This window comes from Oncorhynchus gorbuscha, linkage group LG03 (assembly GCF_021184085.1).
Source record: "Oncorhynchus gorbuscha isolate QuinsamMale2020 ecotype Even-year linkage group LG03, OgorEven_v1.0, whole genome shotgun sequence".
Classification (NCBI taxonomy): Eukaryota; Metazoa; Chordata; class Actinopteri; order Salmoniformes; family Salmonidae; genus Oncorhynchus; species Oncorhynchus gorbuscha.
The window spans coordinates 18,444,026-18,463,333 of NC_060175.1; the positions used below are offsets into that span (position 1 = coordinate 18,444,026).

Consider the following 19,308-nt stretch of genomic DNA (forward strand, 5'->3'; position numbering starts at 1 on the left):
GGGAGAAATGACGCAGAGTTAGAATCAATTCCATTTTGATTCCTGTCAGTCCTCCATCAAAGTGTAATACATATTCTGTAGCTGACTGAAATTTAAGTGGACTTGATCCAGAATTAAGGCTGAAAGGAAGCAATAAAATAGTAAAAAGAGAAAGAAGAGGTTTTGAAAGAACCAGGGTATTGCTCGACTAACCTGTTCACAGAAGCGATAGACATACACCATGTTGTCAAGCTCGGTATGCCTTTTCTCAGCTCGTAACAGAAAGTCGGCCATATAGGATTTGAAAGTGTTCATCACGGTCAGAAAAACCTCCATCTCAGTGTTAGAGTTGTTGGGACCCAGAATCTTCTCAACCTCCATCATCAGTGTCAAGGTCTGCTGTTTTTTCTCCTATGATGAATAACAAAGATTTAAATTCCTTCAACTCCTGCTTTTCCTCCCCATCTGCACATTACGTAAGATCTGATAAGCACAATTCATTGTGATGAATAGGTTTTTCATTTATTCTGAGGAAATATGCTCCAACTGTGTATATAGGAATACAGGAATAGGATAAGTAATCCCTCTCACCCCCCCCCCTTTAAGATTTAGATGCACTATTGTAAAGTGACTGTTCCACTGGATGTCATAAGGTGAATGCACCAATTTGTAAGTCGCTCTGGATAAGAGCGTCTGCTAAATGACTTAAATGTAAATGTGTAAGAGGAAATAAATTATGAAATGGATATCTCAAAATAAACCGGTCAAAGAAACATACATCTATGAAAAATGAGATGGGATTTATTAACCTGGCTCATCTGGATGTATTGAATGTAGTTTTTCCTCTCTTCAGAGACAAATATTAACTTGAGATAAGGCCTACATACAGTTGAAGTCGGAAGTTAATATATACTTAGGTTGGAGTCATTAAAACTCTACTTTGTGCATGACACAAGTAATCTTTCCAACAATTGTTTATTCCACTTATAATTCACTGTATCAGAATTCCAGTGGGTCAGAAGTTTACATACACTAAGTTGACTGTGCCTTTAAACAGCTTGGAAAATTCCAGAAAATTCCAGAAAATTATGCCATGCTTTAGAGGCTAATTGACATCATTTGAGTCAATTTGTCACGTCTTCCACCGTAGTCGTTCCTCTCCTTGTTCGGGCTGCGTTCAGCGGTCGGCGTCACCTGTCTTCTAGCCATCCATAATCCACTTTTCATTTTCCATTTGTTTTGTCTTGTTTTCCTACACATTTGGTTCTCATTTCCCTCATTAAGTGTTGTGTATTTAACCCTCTGTTCCCCCCATGTCTTTGTGTGGAATTGTTTGTTGTAAGTGCTTGTGCACATGATTACTCGTGCCCCCGCAATCCCAGCATAAGTCGCTCGTCGATTCAGGTGCGGCTGGGAATTTTATCAACAGAGCATTCGCCCATAGGTTAGGGATCCCTACTGTTCCAGTGGTTATGCCTTTCCCAGTTCACGCTCTGGACAGTCGACCATTAGGGTCCTGGGTACTTAGGGAAGCTACCATCCCCCTGGGCATGGTGACACAGGGGGTCATGAGGAGAGAATCAGTCTCTTCCTCTTTGACTCTCCTGCGTTTCCCGTGGTACTAGGCCTTCCCTGGTTAGCTCGTGACCCTACTATTTCATGGCAACAGAGGGCTCTCCCGGGGTGGTCGCGAGAGTGCTCAGGGAGGTGTTTAGGGGTTTACGTTGGTGCTACTAAGGAGGAAAGTCCAAACCAGGTCTCCACCGTGTGCATTCCCCCTGAATATACCGATTTGACTCTCGCCTACTCCAAAAAGAGGGTGACTCAATTATCACCCCATCGACGGGGGGATTGTGCGATAAATCTCCTGGTAGACGCTGAACTTCCCAGGAGTCACGTGTATCCCCCGTCAGAGTCGGAGACGGCGGGTAGGTAAACATATGTCTCCGATATGCTTCCGACGGTTCCGGCACGCGGAGGAGACATGGGACGCCGCTCATGTTCACCTTCGGCGCGCCGTGCTGCGCCAGAAAGCCAACGCAGACTGTCACCGCAGTGAGGCCCCGGTGTTCCCACCAGGAGACCGAGTCTGGCTCTCAACCCTCCACCTGCCCCTCCACCTGCCCTGCTGGAAGCTGGGTTTGTGGGGCCATTTAAAGTCCAGAGGAGACTGAACGAGGTGAGTTACAGGTTACAGCTTCCCCCTGATTACTGTATTAACCCCTCGTTCCATGTGTCTCTCCTCAGGCCGGTGGTGGTTGGCCCTTCTATGACACTTCTATGCTGCGGGAGTTCCAACATCTCCATCAGGATCGCCCTGCACCTTGTGTCATGCAGGTGAATGAGGACCCAAAAGCGACTTGGCGAAAACAGAGTCTTTAATCCAGTAAAGTAATTCTACAAACATAAGACATAATTCCACTCGTAATGACGAGAACAGACTGGAGACTCGATCAAGAACTGCAGGTTGCCTCGGGAAGGCACTTGAACCTAGCAGACTCAGACACCTGCTCTCCACGCAGCATCTGAGGGAAACACGACACGACAGGGCGATACACAGACACAGCACGGTGAACAATAGACAAGGATCCGACAGGACAGGAACGGAAAACAAGGGAAGAAATAGGGACTCTAATCGGGGGAAAAGATAAGGAACAGGTGTGGGAAGACTAAATGATTGATTAGGGGAATAGGAACAGCTGGGAGCAGGAACGGAACGATAGAGAGAAGAGAGAGAGGAAGGGAGAGAGAAAAAGGGGAACGAACCTAAAAAAGACCAGCAGGGGAAAATGAACAGAGGGAAAAGCAAAATGACAAGACAATCTAAGACAAAACATGACAGTACCCCCACTCACCGGCGCCTCCTGGCGCACTCGAGGAGGAATCCTGGCGGCAACGGAGTAAATCATCAATGAGTGAACGGTCCAGCACGTCCCGAGACGGAACCCAACTCCTCTCCTCAGGACCGTAACCCTCCCAATCCACTAAGTATTGGTGACCCCGTCCCCGAGAACGCATGTCCATGATCCTACGTACCTTGTAAATAGGTGCGCTCTCGACAAGGACGGGAGGGGGGAGGGAAGACGAACGGGGGTGCGAAGAAAGGGCTTGACACAGGAGACATGGAAGACAGGATGGACGCGACGAAGATGTCGCGGAAGAAGCAGTCGCACAGCGACAGGATTGACGACCTGGGAGACACGGAACAGACCAATGAACCGCGGAGTCAACTTACGAGAAGCTGTCGTAAGAGGAAGGTTGCGAGTGGAAAGCCACACTCTCTGGCCGCAACAATACCTTGGACTCTTAATCCTGCGTTTATTGGCGGCTCTCACAGTCTGTGCCCTGTAACGGCAAAGTGCAGACCTCACCCTCCTCCAGGTGCGCTCACAACGTTGGACAAACGCTTGAGCGGAGGGAACGCTGGACTCGGCAAGCTGGGAAGAGAACAGAGGAGGCTGGTAACCCAGACTACTCTGAAACGGAGATAACCCGGTAGCAGACGAAGGAAGCGAGTTGTGAGCGTATTCTGCCCAGGGGAGCTGTTCTGCCCAAGACGCAGGGTTTCTGAAAGAAAGGCTGCGTAGTATGCGACCAATCGTCTGATTGGCCCTCTCTGCTTGACCGTTAGACTGGGGATGAAACCCGGAAGAGAGACTGACGGACGCACCAATCAAACGACAGAACTCCCTCCAAAACTGTGACGTGAATTGCGGGCCTCTGTCTGAAACGGCGTCTAACGGGAGGCCATGAATTCTGAACACATTCTCGATGATGATTTGTGCCGTCTCCTTAGCGGAAGGAAGTTTAGCGAGGGGAATGAAATGTGCCTCCTTAGAGAACCTATCGACAACCGTAAGAATCACAGTCTTCCCCGCAGACAAAGGCAGACCGGTAATGAAGTCTAGGGCGATGTGAGACCATGGTCGAGAAGGAATGGGGAGCGGTCTGAGACGACCGGCAGGAGGAGAGTTACCCGACTTAGTCTGCGCGCAGTCCGAACAAGCAGCCACGAAACGGCGCGTGTCACGCTCCTGAGTCGGCCACCAAAAGCGCTGGCGAATAGACGCAAGAGTGCCTCGAACACCGGGATGACCAGCTAACTTGGCAGAGTGAGCCCACTGAAGAACAGCCAGACGAGTGGAAACAGGAACGAAAAGGAGGTTACTAGGACAAGCGCGCGGCGACGCAGTGTGCGTGAGTGCTTGCTTAACCTGTCTTTCAATTCCCCAGACTGTCAACCCGACAACACGCCCATAAGGAAGAATCCCCTCGGGATCAGTAGAAGCCACAGAAGAACTAAACAGACGGGATAAGGCATCAGGCTTGGTGTTTTTGCTACCTGGACGGTAAGAAATCACAAACTCGAAACGAGCGAAAAACAACGCCCAACGAGCTTGACGGGCATTAAGTCGTTTGGCAGAACGGATGTACTCAAGGTTCTTATGGTCTGTCCAAACGACAAAAGGAACGGTCGCCCCCTCCAACCACTGTCGCCATTCGCCTAGGGCTAAGCGGATGGCGAGCAGTTCGCGGTTACCCACATCATAGTTGCGTTCAGATGGCGACAGGCGATGAGAAAAATAAGCGCAAGGATGAACCTTATCGTCAGACTGGAAGCGCTGGGATAGAATGGCTCCCACGCCTACCTCTGAAGCGTCAACCTCGACAATGAATTGTCTAGTGACGTCAGGAGTAACGAGGATAGGAGCGGACGTAAACGTTCTTTTAGAAGATCAAAAGCTCCCTGGGCGGAACCGGACCACTTAAAACACGTCTTGACAGAAGTAAGAGCTGTGAGAGGGCAGCAACTTGACCGAAATTACGAATGAAACGCCGATAGAAATTAGCGAAACCTAAAAAGCGCTGCAACTCGACACGTGACCTTGGAACGGGCCAATCACTGACAGCTTGGACCTTAGCGGAATCCATCTGAATGCCTTCAGCGGAAATAACGGAACCGAGAAAAGTAACGGAGGAGACATGAAAAGAGCACTTCTCAGCCTTCACGTAGAGACAATTCTCTAAAAGGCGCTGTAGAACACGTCGAATGTGCTGAACATGAATCTCGAGTGACGGTGAAAAAATCAGGATATCGTCAAGATAGACAAAAACAAAGATGTTCAGCATGTCTCTCAGAACATCATTAACTAATGCCTGAAAAACAGCTGGCGCATTGGCGAGACCAAACGGCAGAACCCGGTACTCAAAATGCCCTAACGGAGTGTTAAACGCCGTTTTCCACTCGTCCCCCTCTCTGATGCGCACGAGATGGTAAGCGTTACGAAGGTCCAACTTAGTAAAGCACCTGGCTCCCTGCAGAATCTCGAAGGCTGATGACATAAGGGGAAGCGGATAACGATTCTTAACCGTTATGTCATTCAGCCTCGATAATCCACGCAGGGGCGCAGAGTACCGTCCTTTTTCTTAACAAAAAGAACCCCGCCCGGCCGGAGAGGAAGAAGGCACTATGGTACCGGCGTCAAGAGACACAGATAAATAATCCTCGAGAGCCTTACGTTCGGGAGCCGACAGAGAGTATAGTCTACCCCGAGGAGGAGTGGTCCCCGGAAGGAGATCAATACTACAATCATACGACCGGTGAGGAGGAAGGGAGTTGGCTCGGGACCGACTGAAGACCGTGCGCAGATCATGATATTCCTCCGGCACTCCTGTCAAATCGCCAGGTTCCTCCTGAGAAGTGGGGACAGAAGAAATGGGAGGGATGGCAGACATTAAACACTTCACATGACAAGAAACGTTCCAGGATAGGATAGAATTACTAGACCAATTAATAGAAGGATTATGACATACTAGCCAGGGATGACCCAAAACAACAGGTGTAAAAGGTGAACGAAAAATCAAAAAAGAAATAGTCTCACTGTGGTTACCAGATACTGTGAGAGTTAAAGGTAGTGTCTCAAATCTGATACTGGGAAGATGACTACCATCTAAGGCAAACATGGGCGTAGGCTTGTCTAACTGTCTGAATGGAATGTCATGTTTCCGAGCCCATGCTTCGTCCATGAAACAACCCTCAGCCCCCGAGTCAATCAAGGCACTGCATGTAGCACCCGAACCGGTCCAGCGTAGATGGACCGACATAGTAGTACAGGATCTAGATGAAGAGACCTGAGTAGTAGCGCTCACCAGTAGCCCTCCGCTTACTGATGAGCTCTGGCCTTTTACTGGACATGAATTGACAAAATGTCCATCAAATCCGCAATAGAGGCACAGGCGGTTGGTGATCCTCCGTTCCCTCTCCTTAGTCGAGATGCGAATACCTCCCAGCTGCATGGGCTCAGTCTCTGAGCCAGAGGAGGGAGGAGGTTGTGATGCGGAGCAGGGAAACACCGTTGACGCGAGCTCTCTTCCACGAGCTTGGTGACGAAGATCTACCCGTCGTTCTATGCGGATGGCGAGAGCAATCAAAGAGTCCACACTGGAAGGAACCTCCCGAGAGAGAATCTCATCTTTGACCACTGCGTGGAGTCCCTCCAGAAAACGAGCGAGCAGCGCCGGCTCGTTCCAGTCACTAGAGGCAGCAAGAGTGCGAAACTCTATAGAGTAATCCGTTATGGATCGATCACCTTGGCATAGGGAAGCCAGGGCCCTAGAAGCCTCCCTACCAAAAACTGAACGGTCAAAAACCCGAATCATCTCCTCTTTAAAGTTCTGGTAATTGTTTGAACAATCAGCCCTTGCCTCCCAGATAGCTGTGCCCCACTCTCGAGCCCGGCCAGTAAGGAGTGAAATGACGTAAGCAACCCGAGCTCTCTCGCTAGAGTATGTGTTGGGTTGGAGAGAGAACACAATATCACACTGGGTGAGAAAGGAGCGGCACTCCATGGGCTGCCCGGAGTAGCAAGGTGGGTTATTAACCCTAGGTTCCGGAGGCTCGGCAGGCCAGGAAGTAACAGGTGGCACGAGACGAAGACTCTGGAACTGTCCAGAGAGGTCGGAAACCTGAGCGGCCAGGTTCTCCACGGCATGGCGAGCAGCAGACAATTCCTGCTCGTGTCTGCCGAGCATGGCTCCTTGGATCTCGACGGCAGTGTTACGAACGTCTGTAGTCGCTGGGTCCATTCTTTGGTCGGATCCTTCTGTCATGCAGGTGAATGAGGACCCAAAAGCGACTTGGCGAAAACAGAGTCTTTAATCCAGTAAAGTAATTCTACAAACATAAGACATAATTCCACTCGTAATGACGAGAACAGACTGGAGACTCGATCAAGAACTGCAGGTTGCCTCGGGAAGGCACTTGAACCTAGCAGACTCAGACACCTGCTCTCCACGCAGCATCTGAGGGAAACACGACACGACAGGGCGATACACAGACACAGCACGGTGAACAATAGACAAGGATCCGACAGGACAGGAACGGAAAACAAGGGAAGAAATAGGGACTCTAATCGGGGGAAAAGATAAGGAACAGGTGTGGGAAGACTAAATGATTGATTAGGGGAATAGGAACAGCTGGGAGCAGGAACGGAACGATAGAGAGAAGAGAGAGAGGAAGGGAGAGAGAAAAAGGGGAACGAACCTAAAAAGACCAGCAGGGGGAAAATGAACAGAGGGAAAAGCAAAATGACAAGACAATCTAAGACAAAACATGACACCTTGCCCTCCGGGTCATCCTCGAGGTCTGGTGTCGACGCGCAAGGGGGGGGTACTCTCACGACTTCCACCAAAGTCAGTTCCTCTCCTTGTTCGGGCTGCATTCGGCAGTCGGCCTCACCGGTCTTCTAGCCATCGTCAATCCACTTTTAATTTTCCATTTGTTTTGTCTTGTTTTCCTACACACCTGGTTCTCATTTCCCTCATTAAGTGTTGTGTATTTAACCCTCTGTTCACCCCATGTCTTTGTGTGAAATTGTTTGTTGTAAGTGCTTGCGCACATGATTACTGGTGCGCGTCGGGTTTTCTACCCATATTGGTTATTTCTTTATGCCGTTGGGTTTTTGTATTAAACTGCTCCGGCTATTACCTAGTTCTGCTCTCCTGCGTCTGACTTCCCTGCCACCAGTTCCGCACCCCTTACACAATTGGAGGTTTACCTGTCCATGTATTTCAAGGCCTACCTTCAAACTCAGTGCCTCTTTGCTTGACATCATGGGAAAATTAAAAGAAATCAGCCAAGACCTCAGAAAACAAATTGTAGACCTCCACTGGTCTGGTTCACCCTTCAGAGCAGTTTCCAAATACCTGAAGGTACCATGTTCATCAGTACAAACAATAGTATGTAAGTATAAACACAATGGGACCACGCAGCCGTCATACTACTCAGGAAGGAGATGTGTTCTGTCTCCTTGAGTTTAATGTATTTCGGTGCGAAAAGTGCAAATCAATCCCAGAACAACAGCAAAGGACCTCGTGAAGATGCTGGAGGAAACAGGTACAAAGGTATCTACAGTGGGGAGAACAAGTATTTGATACACTGCCGAGTTTGCAGGTTTTCCTACTTACAAAGGGGGCTGTTATTATGTAGGGCTGTTATTTTTATCATAGGTATACTCAAACTCTGAGAGACGGAATCTAAAACAAAAATCCAGAAAATCACATTGTATGATTTCTAAGTAATTAATGTGCATTGTATTGCATGACATAAGTATTTGATCACCTACCTACCAACCAGTAAGAATTCCGGCTCTCTCAGACCTGTGAGAGAGTGAAGCCCTCTGGTTCTCCACTCATTACCCGTATTAACTGCACCTGTTTGAACTCGTTACCTGAATAAAAGACACCGGTTCCACACACTCAATCAAACAGTCTCCAACCTCTCCACAATGGCCAAGACTAGAGAGCTGTGTAAGGACATCAGGGATACATTTATAGACCTGCACAAAGCTGGGATGGGCTACAGGACAATAGGCAAGCAGTTTGGTGAGAAGGCAACAACTGTTGGCGCAATTATTAGAAAATGGAAGAAGTTCAAGATGACGGACAATCACCCTCGGTCTGGGGCTCCATGCAAGATCTCACCTCGTGGGGCATCAATGATCATGAGGAAGGTAAGGGATCAGCCCAGAACTACAAGGCAGGACCTGGTCAATGACCTGGTCAATGACCTGAAGAGAGCTGGGACCACAGTCTCAAAGAAAACCATTAGTAACACAATACTCTGTCATGGATTAAAATCCTGCAGCGCACACAAGGTCCCCCTGCTCAAGCCAGCACATGTCCAGGCCCGTCTGAAGTTTGCCAATGACCATCTGTATGATCCAGAGGAGGAATGGGAGAAGGTCATGTGGTCTGATGAGACAAAAATAGAGCTATTTGGTCTAAACTCCACTCGCTGTGTTTGGAGGAAGAAGAAGGATGAGTACAACCCCAAGAACATCATCCCAACCGTGAAGCATGGAGGTGGAAAGATCATTCTTTGGGGATGCTTTTCTGCAAAGGGGACAGGACGACTGCACCGTATTGAGGGGAGGATGGATGGGCCCATGTATATCGAGATCTTGGCCAACAATCTCCTTCCCTCAGTAAGAGCATTGAAGATGGGTCGTGGCTGGGTCTTCCAGCATGACAACGACCGAAACACACAGCCAGGGCAACTAAGGAGTGGCTCCTTACTAAGAAGCATCTCAAGGTCCTGGAGTGGCCTAGCCAGTCTCCAGACCTGAAACCAATAGACAATCTTTGGAGGGTCTGAAAGTCTGTATTGCCCAGCGACAGCCCCGAAACCTGAAGGATCTGGAAAAGGTCTGTATGGAGGAGTGTGCCAAAATCCCTGCTGCAGTGTGTGCAAACCTGGTCAAGAACTACAGGAAATGTATGATCTCTGTAATTGCAAAAAAAGGTTTCTGTACCAAATATTAAGTTTTGCTTTTCTGATGTATCAAATACTTATGTCATGCAATAAAATGCAAATGAATTACTTAAAAAAACATACAATGTGATTTTCTGGATTTTTGTTTTAGATTCTGTCTCTCACAGTTGAAGTGTACCTATGATAAATAAAACACAGACCTCTACATACTTAAGTAGGAAAACCTGCAAAATTGTCAGTGTATCAAATACTTGTTCTCCCCACTGTATATCCACATTAAAACAAGTCCTATATCAACATATCCTGAAAGGCCGCTCAGCAAGGAAGAAGCCACTGCTCTAATCCCGCCAAAAGAAATACAGACTACAGTTTGCAAATAGTCCGGGTAGCCATTTGATTACCTTAAGGACAACAAAGTCAAGGTATTGGAGTGGACATCAAAGCCTTGACCTCAATCCTATAGAAAAATTGTGGGCAGAACTGAAAAAGCGTGTGTGAGCAAGGAGGCCTATAAACCTGACTCAGTTACACCAGCTCTGTCAGGACGAATGGGCCAAAATTCGCCCAACTTATTGAGGGAAGCTTGTGAAAGGCTACCCGAAACATTTGACCCAAGTAAAACAATTTAAAGGCAATGCTACAAACTACTAATTGAGTGTATGTAAACCTCTGACAAACTGGGAACATGATGAAATAATTCAATGCTGAAGTAAATCATTTTCTTGTAACAACCGTTGTTGGTGGAAGAAGGTGAGGACCAATGCGTAGCGTCGTAAGTGTCCATAATTTTTAATAAAGAAATTGAACACTGAACAAAACCAACAAAGTGAACGAACGAAACCAAAACAGTTCTGTCTGGTGCAGAATACAAACACTCAACAGAAAATAATCACCCACAACTCAAGGGTGAAAACAGGCTGCCTAATTATGGTTCTCAATCAGGGACAACGATTGACAGCTGCCTCTGATTGAGAACCATACCAGGCCAAACACCGAAATACCAAATCGTAGAAAAACGAAAATAGACAACCCACCCAACTCACGCCCTGACCATACTAAAACAAAGACATAACAAAAGAACAAAGGTCAGAACGTGACAGTACCACCCCCCGCGGTGGCGGCTCTGGCGCGGGACGTGGACCCCACTCCAACATGGTCTTTCTCCGCCTCTTAACCCACCTCCGTGACGCCTTTCGAGCGGCGACCCTCGCCGCCGACCTCGGACTGCAACAGGTCCTGAATGGACGGGAGATTCCGGCAGCGCCGGAGTGGCCGGCAATTCCGGCAGCTCCGGAGTGAAGGGCGATTCCGGCCGCACCGGAGTAACGGACGGCTCTGGCAGCTCAGCACAGACGGGCGACTCCAGCAGCTCAGGACAGACGGGCGACTCCAGCAGCTCAGGACAGATGGGCGACTCCAGCAGCTCAGGGCAGACGGTCGACTCCGGCAGCTCAGGGCAGACGGGCGACTCCGGCAGCTCAGGACAGATGGGAGACTCCGGCAGCTCAGAACAGATGGGAGACTCCGGCAGCTCAGGACAGACTGGAGACTCCGGAAGCTCAGGACAGACGGGAGACTCCGGAAGCTCAGGACAGATGGGAGACTCCGGCAGTTCAGGACAGACGGGAGACTCTGTAGGGAGGAGACGGAGCGACAGCCTGGTGCGGGAGGCTGCCACCGGAGGCCTGGTGCGTGGAGGAGGCACCGGATAGACCGGACCGAGGAGGCGCACTGGAGGTCTCGAGCACCGAGCCTGCACAACCCTACCTGGCTGGATACTCCCCGTAGCCAGGCCAGTGCGGCGAGGTGGAATAAACCGCACTGGGCTGTGCTGGCGAACCGGGGACTCCATGCGTAGGGCTAGTGCCATGTACCCCAGGCCGAGGAGACGCACTGGAGACCGGATGCGCTGAGCCGGCTTCATGGCCCTGGCTAGATGCCCACTCTAGCCCAGCCGATACGAGGCGCTGCGATGTAACGCAGAGGGCTATGCCTGCGCATTTGGGACACCGTGCTCCTCACGGCATAACACAGTGCCTGCACGGTCCACCACTCTCCACGGTAAGCATGGGGAGTTGGCGCAGGTTTCCTACCTGACTTAGCCACACTCCCCATGTGCCTCAATTTTTGGGGCTGCCTCTCGGGCTTCCTTGATCGCCGTGCCAATTCCATTCGCCGGTATCCCTCCTCGCACTGTTCCAGGGAATCCCAGGCGGGCTCCGGCACTCTCCCTGGGTCGACCGACCACCTTTCTATCTCGTCCCATGTTGTCACCTCCTCCAGATAGCGCTGCTCATTAACACGCTGCTTGGTCCTTTGGTGGTGGGTGATTCTGTATCGGCTGTTGTTGGTGGAAGAAGGTGAGGACCAATGCGCTGCGTGGTAAGTGTCCATAATTTTTAATAAAGAAATTGAACACTGAACAAAAACAACAAAGTGAACGAACGAAACCGAAACAGTTCTGTCTGGTGCAGAATTCAAACACTCATCAGAAAAGAGTCACCCACAACTCAAGAGTGAAAACAGGCTGCCTAAGTATGATTCTCAATCAGGGACAACGATTGACAGCTATCTCTAATTGAGAATCATACCAGGCCAAACACATAAATACCAAATCATAGAAAAACGAACATAGACAACCCACCCAACTCACGCCCTGACCATACTAAAACAAAGACATAACAAAAGAACTAAGGTCAGAACATGACATTTCTCTACTATTATTTTGACATTTCTCATTCTTAAAATAAAGTGGTGAAACTAACTGACCTAAGACAGGGCATTTTTACTTGGATTAAATGTCTAGAATTGTGAAAAACTGAGTTTAAATGTACTTGGCTAAGGTGTATGTAAACTTCCGACTAGTAAAACTGTTTCTATATAAACCAGACCTTTGTGAATAGCCTCCACTAAGGACAATAGGGGGTCTGCAGAGAAATGTGAATCACATCTATAGATCTCAACTAAGGAATCAGCCCTTAAAGGCCTTAAAGGCCCACTCTATTAGTTTTACAAACATTTTTGATCATTGACTTGAATTTACCTCATAAGCTTTATTAACAGTCTAACCCCAACCCAGCTGTACCTTGGCCTGAGTGAGGAAGGAGCCAAAGTGCTGAAGGGCTTTGCTCACACTCTCCAGGGTGTCCTCCGTTGAGTTGGAAACCTTTAGCTGTTGCTCTCCTTCTGTATTAAACCACATCTTGGCCTATGAAGTACACATTCAGATAGAAAAAAATATATCATAATGAATACTAATCAGACATACATGAATAGAGAATTTGTTTTCTTTCAATCATTTTAGGTGCCCTTGATTTAACCTCTAAGGGATTGGTTTCCCTAAACTGGGAAGGTTGTTGCTAATGTGACTAAAATGACGTTGTAAGTAACAGCCAACTTTCCAGGACATAGACATGTCTTATATCGGCAGAAAGCATATTACAGAGAGCATGTTAATCTAACTGCCTTTTACAGTACCTATTACATTGAAAAAATGCCATGCTATTGTTTGAGGAGAGTGCACAACCACAAAACACTTTTATCACGGCAACTGGTTTGACACATTGACCTCTGAAGGTAAATAATGTACTTATATTCAGTCATCTTTGTTTTGTCATCCTGAGGGTCCCAGAGATAACAGGTAGCATAGTTGTGTTTGATAAAAATCCATTTTTATTTTCAAATGTATGAACTGGGTTCTTCAGTTTGAACCCCTGCTGTCTCTGGCTCCACACCCACCCCACCCGACCATCTAGATGTGTGAAGGTTAGTGTCTTTTCTGTAGGGAGGCTAATTATCCAACATGTATGACATTCCTTAGAGTGTCTTAACTTACAAAAATGCTATGTTAATAAAAATGTATGTTCTCCTTAGTTATGTACTTGAAAATGTATAAATTGACAAATTCGGCTTAATTGGACAAACTCCTGGCAGACTTGATACAATATATATAGTGTAGTAATGTAATGCTTCACTGAAACAATCTGAAACACTGCTGCTGTCTGGTGGCCATCCTCTAAATTATCTTGCATTTCAAAGATGATGGAATCTAATGTGTTATATTCTCCTACATTAATTTCACATTTCCACAAACTTCAAAGTGTTTCCTTTCAAATGGTATCAAGAATATCCTTGCTTCAGGTCGTGAGCTATAGGCAGTTAGATTTGGGTATGTCATTTTAGGCGAACATTTAAAAAAAGGGTTCGATCCTTAAAAGCAGGCAGGCGTAGTTTCCTATTCTAAGTGACAAATAAGAATGTCTGTTGTACACAATATACAGTGTCCTTCAGTAAGTATTCATACACCTTGACTTATTCCACATCTTGTTGTGTTACAGCGTGAATTCAAAATGGATGAAAAATATATATAATCTCACCAATCCACACACAATACCCCATAATGACAAAGTGAAAACATGTTTTTAGACATTTTCATCTATCTATTGAAAATAAATGACAGAAATGTACATAAGTATTCACACCCCTGAGTCAATACTTTGTCGAAGCACCCGTGGCAGCGATTAACAGCTGGATTGTGCAACATTTGCCAATTATTCTTCAAGCTCTGTCAAATTGCATGTTTTGGAATATTTTAATTCTGTACAGGCTTTCCTTCTTACTCTATCAATTAGGTTACTATTGTGGAGTAACTACAATGTTGAGGGACCTTACAGATAATTGCATGTGTGGGGTTCAGAGATGAGGTAGTCATTCAAGAATCATATTAAACACTATTATTGCACACAGAGTCCATGCAAATTATTATGTGACTGGTTAAGCTCCTCTTTTCAGTTCGCCGCAGCTAGCGACTGGAACTGACAGCTGTGGCTGCTTCGTGTGATGTATTGTTGTCTCTACCTTCTTGCCTTTGTGTTGTTGTCTGTGCCAATAATGTTCGTACCATGTTTTGTTCTGCTACCATGTTGTGCTGCTGCCATGTTGTGTTGCTACCATGTTGTTGTTATGTGGTGTTGTTACCATGCTTTTATTTGTATTTTATTTAAACCTTTATTTAACTAGGCAAGTCAGTTAAGAACAAACTCTTATTTACAATGATGGTCTATCAAAAGGCAAAAGGCCTCCTTCGGGACGAGGGCTGGGATTTTAAAAAAATACAATAAAAAAATATATAAGAAAAAACTCACATCACGACAAGAGAGAAACCACAACACTACATAAAGAGAGACCTAAGACAATAACATAGCATAGCAGCAACACATGACAACACAGCATGGTAGCAACACATGACAACACAGCATGGTAGCAACACATGACAACACAGCATGGTAGCATCACATGACAACACAGCATGGTAGCAACACAACATATACTGTGTTGTCATGTGTTGCTGCCATGTGTTTTGTCCCCACAGAAGGCCTTTTGCCTTTTGGTAGGACATCATTGTAAATAAGAACCTCGTTAAATGAAGGTTAAATAAAATACATGTCAAAATGCAAATTGTTACTCCTGAAATTATTTAGGATTGTCATAACAAAGGGGTTTGAATACTTATTGACTCAAGACATTTCAGCTTTTCATTTTTAACGCATTTGTAAAAATAAAATAAAACCATAATTCCACTTTGACATTATGGGGTATTATGTGTAGGCAGGTGACAGACAAATCTCTATTTAGTCCATTTTGAAATCAAGCCTATTACACAAAATAATGTAGAAGTCAAGGGAAGGGGTGTGAATGCTTTCTGAAGACACTGTACTTCTATCTGAATATCCTGTAAAGTTGCAACCTCCTGACCTACCATGTCGAGATCTGACTCCGCCTCCCTGAGTTTGAGCAGGAAGTCCAGGTGCCGCAGTGACTCGTTGGACCTCATCACCAGCGTATGAACACTCTCCTCCACCTGGTTATACAGGACCGTCACTGACTCCAAAGCGTCACTGTAATAAGAGGTGGACGTTAGCAAACATTCACTCCTGTCCTCACCACTTCACAATGATAGATGGTTTATGGAGTTCTGGCACAAAATGGTGGTCACTTGCCACATAGCCCGTTTTAGCTTGGGCAGTGTCATGGAGGGCTTTCACAATTGTATGGGTGTTACACATCAGTTATCCACAACAAATCATGAATTTGATGAAGACCAATACCTGTAGTCATCGGACTTGGCAAATCGAAACTCTTCCCTCCTCATTCTGGCCAGGATGGCCCCACCTTCTCTCTGTAAAGTAACCAATCGGATGTCCTGCAGTACCTCTTTCATTGAGGTCTTCTGATCTTGAATAGATAGCTGGACGTCCTGAACAAAAAACAACAACAACAATAACCTAAAGCTAAAAAAAAGAATGTTTTATTTAAGTTACTTCATGAAACTGTAACTACCTGGGCGGTGTCCATTTTTGGATTGCCATCCATTTTCTTGATTGCTCTATGTAGTATATGGGCTGCACCTTGCAAGTCCGTCACAAAGGAAATTAGCTTCTGAAACGGATTAAGAAAATAAATTTTAGGATCCAGACTCAAAACAAAGCCAATGCAATAGATTGGGGGGGGATTTATGCTTTGGAATACCAATGACAACAGCTATACAAACAAGCCCAAACTCGCCCACTATCCCAAGAAGATCCTTGTTGACTAATCCTGCAACAACAGGAAATTAGAATTATTATGTGGATTATAATTAATGGACATGTAGGGGTTGATTTAAAACATTTTCGTAGTCTGAAATTTCTTACAACTACACTACAAGTTTTACATTTCCAGGACAGTACGCCTGCAGCAGGTTGATCTAAATAAGATCCTACATCTGTCAACAACAATTTAACATTTATTTGATGACACTTGTATATCCGATTTACTAGAAATCTACTAGAAATCTTGACCATACAAATGATTTAAAGAGGCCATGACATATGTTGAAACCATTTATAAATATTATACTGCACCTGATGAAACTGCAGCCAATCAGTGTGGCAGTAGGGGAAGGTCCCGCCCAAATCAGAGGTCAGCTGTTGTCCCTCCACCAGCTTGTGCAGGGCCTTCGGAGAAGTCACCATGTCCATCTGATTGACAGGAGGCATGTGGGGAGGGGTCAGTCATATTACAGAGCGAGGGCCTGTGTGGACATGTATCAATAGTCCAGATTGCAGGATTGAAAATGAGGAAAGGAGGTATCCCTCGTATTGCTTTCAGATGAGTGTATATGAAGGAGAGGAGACAAGAGGAGGACCCCCCCTTTAGACAAATCCATGGTGTCTTGCAAAATAGAATTATGGGTGTGTGTGCGTGCGCATGTGTGTCTGTATGCCCTCTGACCTGTAGTCCAGGGTGTCTTTCAGGGCGAGGGCTTGATTCTTTATCAACTAGCATCAGCACAATGCGGACTGCATGCAGGTCTTGTTCCTATGGAGACGACCATTAAGGAAACATGTCAGGACAAGACATCATTGCCGATCATCACAATGTATGCAATATGAATATAGGGTCCATTGAAAAATGTTTGCATAGCTTGTTCTTCAGTGCAGACGGATTGGTTGTTTAGCAATTTAGCATCCGTTAACTAGATGACTTCATACTGCATTTTAACATCCAGTAACTAGATACCTCCATACAGCATTTTAAAGGTCCTGAACAGTCATTATGAAAAGTACTTTTTCTCTCTAAGCTAACTACCAGGAAGTTTGAAAAGACAGGCTGAGCGGGCAGGGAGCTTATATTGACTGACAGCTCTTTGAAACAACTATTTCAAGAAACTTGGATGCAGTGAACACTGTCGCAGGAAAGTAATCTCAAGCAAATTTGGGGATACACAAAGCAACTCAAACATTGAAATGCATGAATTATATATAGATTGTTTATACATCTTCCGTTTGGCATGTCTAGTAATGCTGTTCACAGCAGCACTGATGGATGTGTTGACTTAACAACTGTGTTAGAGTTTTGAACGACCAATCCCCCCCTTTTGTTCCATGCTGCATGAAGACCAAGCGAGGCAGTAACTAGCTTACACCAGACACAGATGAAAGGGGAAACATATAAGCAATGTTCCCTCTAAGCCACACAGAAGAAATATCAGGACCAGTGAGAAGCACGAGATTGAACTTCACTCTTTCTAGACTTTTCCCGTTCAGTTAAAACTATCAGCGTTTCTATTTACTGGGACAATTGTGATCGAATGAACGCAATAATAGTCACTTTCAATGCAACATAATAAAACAAACTATGCAAGACTTAGTATGCAAACTAACTATGCAAGAGATTTTGTGGGAGACAGAACACTTCAGAGTAGTATTCTATTGTATTGACACACAGACCGGTGCGGCATAAACAATCAGAGCTGCAGTAGGCTTATATGCAATTCGACCATTGCCACATATGGATCTGTGCCATTCCCTTTGAAATGGACTGTGTTTACAACATGAGCAGTCCTGAGTAGATGCGCTTATTTTGAGATCAAAGCGAGAGCTGCATGTAGCCACGTGTGCACATTTGATTCATATCATTTGCTAGGCACACTCAAAGAGCTGTATTACGCCATAAACAAACAGGAAAACACTCAGCCAGTCCTAGTGGCCGGGGACTTTAATGCAGGGAACTTAAATCAGTTCTACCTAATTTCTATCAACATGTTAAATGTGAAACCAGAAGGAAAAAATTCCTAGACCACCTCTACTCCACACACAGAGACACGTACAAAGCTCTCCCTCACCCTCCATTTAGTAAATCTGACCACAATTCTATTCTCCTGATTCCTGTTTACAAGCAAAAATTCAAGCAGGAAGCACCAGTGACTTGGGCTATACAAAAAGTGGTCAGATGAAGCAGATGATAAACTACAGGACTGTTTTGCTATCATAGACTGGAATATGTTCCGGGATTCTTCCGATGGCATTGAGGAGTACACCACATCAATCACTGGCTTCATCAATAAGCATCAATGTCGTCCCCCCCACAGTGACTGTATGTACATACCCCAACCAGGAGCCATAGATTACAAGCAACATTCGCACTGAGCTAAAGGTTAGAGCTGCAGCTTTCAAGGAGCGGGACTCTAACCCGGAAACTTATACGAAATCCTGCTATGCCCTGCGACGAACCATCAAACAGCCAAAGCCTCAATATAGGACTAAGATCGAATCGTACTACACCGGCTCCGACGCTCGTCAGAAGTGGCAGGGACTGCAACCTATTCCAGACTAAAAATTGACACTAGCCTACCAGATGAGCTAAATAACTTATATGCTCGCTTCGAGGCAAGTAACACTAAAATATGCATCAGCTGTTCCGGACGACTGTGTGATCATACTCTCTGCAGCCGATGTGAGCAAGACTTTAAACAAGTCCACATTAACAAGGTTGCAGGGCCAGACGGATTACCAGGATGTGTACTCCGTGTACTCATAGCTCACATCAACACCATTATCCCAGAAACCCTAGACCCACTCTAATTTGTATACCTCACCAACAGATCCACAGATGATGCAATCTCTATTGCACACCACCCTGCCCTTTCACACCTGGACAAAAGGAACACCTATGTGAGAATGCTATTCATTGACTACAGCTCAGCGTTCAACACCATAGTGCCCTCAAAGCTCATC

At 46.0% G+C, this 19,308-nt stretch overlaps 1 protein-coding gene across 1 annotated transcript in view; it reads right to left on the minus strand.

Moving 5' to 3' along the window:
• LOC124027262 (pleckstrin homology domain-containing family G member 4B-like) overlaps positions 1–19,308 on the minus strand; it is an 82,677-nt gene that overhangs the window by 25,572 nt on the left and 37,797 nt on the right. The window contains 7 exon segments of the mRNA XM_046339729.1: positions 193–390; positions 12,837–12,959; positions 15,510–15,648; positions 15,859–16,007; positions 16,091–16,189; positions 16,654–16,770; positions 17,024–17,110. Coding sequence (XP_046195685.1) covers positions 193–390; positions 12,837–12,959; positions 15,510–15,648; positions 15,859–16,007; positions 16,091–16,189; positions 16,654–16,770; positions 17,024–17,110 — 912 coding nt within the window.